The sequence below is a fragment of the Apaloderma vittatum genome, unplaced genomic scaffold, assembly GCF_000703405.1.
Source record: "Apaloderma vittatum isolate BGI_N311 unplaced genomic scaffold, ASM70340v1 scaffold34361, whole genome shotgun sequence".
Classification (NCBI taxonomy): Eukaryota; Metazoa; Chordata; class Aves; order Trogoniformes; family Trogonidae; genus Apaloderma; species Apaloderma vittatum.
Window position 1 is genome coordinate 6,990 of NW_009700289.1, and position 3,942 is coordinate 10,931.

Below are 3,942 nucleotides of genomic sequence, written 5' to 3' on the forward strand. Positions count from 1 at the left end.
GCCCCTCAGCTCACCTTACATACTTCCCATATAGGAGCGAGAAGAAGCAGAGTTTCACCATGTTCCAGGAGGTGCTGTTATCGTATCTCATCAAGTTTAAGGCCAGAGCCACGTGAGAATGGCAGTTATCACAGCAGAGGTTGTGCTGGAACAGAGAAAAGGGGCATGGGATTAGAAATTCTGTTCTTGAGGCTCCCCCGTTCTGGATCCTGGGCTGGTGCAGGGCTCCAGGTCCCACTCCTGCAGCAAGGACCTGAACACTGAGGAGTTATTCTTCCTCCGTGCATGAGACAGGACAGCGGCAGTGCAGCCGTACCATTCGGTGCTTGTACTCCTCCGAGGCGTCGTGCACGGCCGTGTCCCAAGCGTTGGGAGTGGTGGAATACACTTTGTTGGGATCCAGCTTCCAGTACCTAGAAGGATGAGAACGGATGCCTTTGCATTATTGCCGCACTGGCACAACTTCTTGCTCTTCCCAGCAGCAAGATGCTTAAAAGACTTAGAGGAATCCACTCCCTCTGGAGTGCACGGAGCTGAGCTCTTGGAGCCAAGCGTAGGTTGCAGAGAGCAGCACAAACTGCTGCTCAGCACCCTCAGCCCAACAGCACCCCAGAGAGAGAAACTGCAGAGCTCGGGGGAGCAGACAAAACTCCAAACTGCTTTCACGTCCCATGCTACGAAACCTCCCGGCCATTCAACACATAAACCTGATCTGACAGATGCACAAAACCCAGGCACCTCTCCTCCTCCCCCAGGAAAATCATTAACGGGATGTGAGGGATGACAGGTCATTAGAACAGGGCAGGCAGTATTTACTTGGAGCACTTGTTGTTAACATTATCTTAAAATGTTTTAGCCTTTTCTCTCCTTTTCTTTTAATAAAGGCTCCATACAGCTCTAGTTATTAATACCATTACATTGCTGTCACGCTTCTAAAAAGATTTAATTTAACGTGGTTTCCTGAAAAGCAGAGACACGGTAGCCTTCCACTTGAATTAGGGCATCTGAACAACCACAAAAGCAATATTATAGCACTTCTGCCTCCATGAATTAAAGGACATCTGCAGGTCAGCTGGTTAGTTTAATAAAAACTAACAAGAGCACTTACTTCACTGGCTTCCCAAATGCCATGTTGTCTTCCTACAAAAAAGGAAAAACGTCTCAAGAGGACAACCCCGCGCGAAATTCATGACACGCCTCTTGCTGGAAGGCCTCACCGCCCGCGGTGGCTTGGTGATAAAACTGTCACATTGCCTCAGCGGTCTCAAGACACCAATCTTATTTGTACGTCTGGATTTAGATTTCAATTGTTTTCATATTCCCGTTCTGGGCACAAGTATATTTATACCCTATACACGGTGACATCATCTAGTTACATGGTGTAAAGTACCTTATTCCCCCTCATTTTTTTTTTCTTAAACTGTTAATATCTCGTTAATTCAAAATTGCAAATGCCCCAATCTATTAAGAGTATTCCTTATCCCAAATTAAAACTCCCTTACTTTCAAAATCCATCAGACTATAATGCGGTTTAGGAGACAGGCACAGACCTGGCGCTAAGCAGCGTGACAGGACCGGGCACACCAAGGAAGCTGGAAGGTGGCTTCTGGTACTCAGAATGAAGAGATTTTAGGTACAAAATTCCCAATTAAAAGCCTAGACCACAGGTTTTTTCCCCCTCTGCTCACCAAACTAGTTGCTATTTAGCATATCCCCTAAATGATCTCCATGGCACAGCAGCGCGCGGAGTAAGAGCAAAGCCTCGTGATCTTCAGAAACATCTAAAGCCGTTACTTTGCAGAAGGTTGAGCTGCCAAAGGCAGGGGATGGCTCAAAAGCCACCAAGGAAGGTGACAAGCAGACCAAGCACAGGTTCTGCTTAAACACCCAGATCCATCGTCTACTTACTGAGACAAAGTAGGGCCCCGCGAAGTCCCGGATGACTCCAGTCGACGTGCAGATGCCCATGTGGCCGATGATGGGGAAGAGCCATCTACGAGGCAACAAGCGAACCATCAGGCCCAGGTATTTGTGACCCCGCTGAGTGTGTGTGACAGGCGGCTGTACAACTGCACAACAGGCTCTGGACAAGTGGCCGCGTAGCGTGGGACAGACAGGCGCAGCTACTGGGTTATACGGAGCAGAAAGGTGAAAGCAGGGGAGCCAAGGGCAGGCACAGACCGTAACGATACAAGAAAAAGGAAAAAAAACCGCAGGGAACACCCAAAGCCGCGCTGACAGGAGGGTCTAGAGCCAGCTTGTCTGTGGCTCCAGGATTTTAGCGTGAGCGGCAGGGGGGGAGGAGGGTGCAGGGCTCTGAAGGCCATGCAATCCACGCGATGCTGGCCCCAGAGAAGGGGCGAGCCCCAGTTTGCCAGAACAAACCCAAATAAAAAGATTCAAACTAGGAGAAACTGCCTGGAGAGAAAACCGGACTTTCCACTTCCAGGACTGAAAATAAGGTCACCCTGCCCGTCTTCCCACCTGCGTTGCAGCTTTTCACAGCTAACGAGACTCGAAGCACTCCAGACAGAAAATGAGGCTCCTGGTTCAGGGAAAAGCACTCCCTGCCCTAAATGAGCCCACTGCTTCAAAGACTTTCTCCCTTCAATGGACATTTACAGCCCCCGGGAGCATCAGATCTATATCCCAATCTCCTTCCATCATCATTGCTTAAAAGTAAATCCTTCAGGCCAAGTTAGAGCTCTCTCCCGCATCCCTCGGGCATTCTCAGGTTTGCTGAACCCTCTCCGAATCCTCACTCCTCTCTCCCCGAGGAGCTGCACGCGGCGACTCGTATTTCGGCAGCGATTACGGCCACGCCAAACCGATTCATGAGCTCAATCCAACTGATCCTAAAACTATCCGAACGAAAAGGGACCGAGGCAGTTGGGTTCGACAGGGAAAAACACACCACACACATCAATCAGGCTATAAATAGCGCGTAGGTCTTGTCAACAACACAACCCTCCGACTGCGAAGTTTGATGTTGCGAGCTTTGCGCCGCTCACGCCCCGCACGTTCCTATTTGTGTGATGCAAAGCAGGCAGACAGCTCGGCTATCTGCACAGTGTTTTATCAGCCAGGAGGTACGGCTGAATATCACGCTGCCACAGCATTGCCACCTTCAAAGGTCTAGACGCTTCTTCCTTTTTTTTGATTCTCCCCTCGGCACCGCCTAGCTTTTGAGCCTCCAAATCTGAGGATGACAGGAAACCTCAGAGAGAGAAAACAGAGCTATTACGCAGGCTAACGAGAGATTCTGCCACATAACAGCACTGAAATCCCTGCTGCAAAACAAAAATCAACAGAAAGGCGACACTATTCAGCAGGGAACGAGCCCACAAATACAGACGCTCGGTGACTTTGGTGTGTCTCTTCATTGGTCCCAGCAAGTTAAAAGCTCTGGAAAATCTTCCAGGAAAAGATTAAGGTGAAAATTTTAAGCCATCAAAAAAGAGGTGAAAAACAAAGCTGGTTTGTAGCTGTATGTGACACAGCAACAGGAAAGCTGCAGCTTCTCCTCGCTGAGGAGAGTTGTGGTGCCATTCCCAATCCTGGCACGGACCGCGCCACGTCTTCTACCTGACTTTCGGCTCTGGCTCAGTAAACATTATCACCTGATTTGAACGGGAGAGGAAGAGGAAGGCATAAAAATGAGCCTTGGTGCTCCCAGACTACCCTCACAGCCACCTTTTACAGCTTCTCATTTTCCCACGCCCAGAGGAACAACTCTGAACTTCTCCTCGGAGCCTGCTTACAACTTGGCTGACAGGACTGGGAAAGGCAAATCGACTCCTAACTCATGAGAAGCAAAGAGCAGGGGCTTCCCACAGGCCACGAGGTGCTCTAAGATCCAAACTTCGGCTTCCAAACCCACCGGAGGCTTCCCACGGTTCACCGGATCCCCTCCTGCGGGGACAAGCAAAGCTTCCCCCGTTT

The 3,942-nt window shown here is 49.8% G+C and overlaps 1 protein-coding gene across 1 annotated transcript in view; it reads right to left on the minus strand.

Annotated features, from left to right (window-relative positions):
- TMEM222 (transmembrane protein 222) overlaps positions 1-1,993 on the minus strand; it is a gene marked incomplete at its 5' end in the record, with an annotated part of 3,005 nt that extends 1,012 nt beyond the window's left edge. The window contains 4 exons of the mRNA XM_009878706.1: positions 15-145; positions 317-413; positions 1,109-1,140; positions 1,909-1,993. Coding sequence (XP_009877008.1) covers positions 15-145; positions 317-413; positions 1,109-1,140; positions 1,909-1,993 — 345 coding nt within the window. The remainder of the gene's footprint in view (positions 1-14; positions 146-316; positions 414-1,108; positions 1,141-1,908) is intronic.
- Between the last annotated feature and the right edge of the window lie 1,949 nt (positions 1,994-3,942).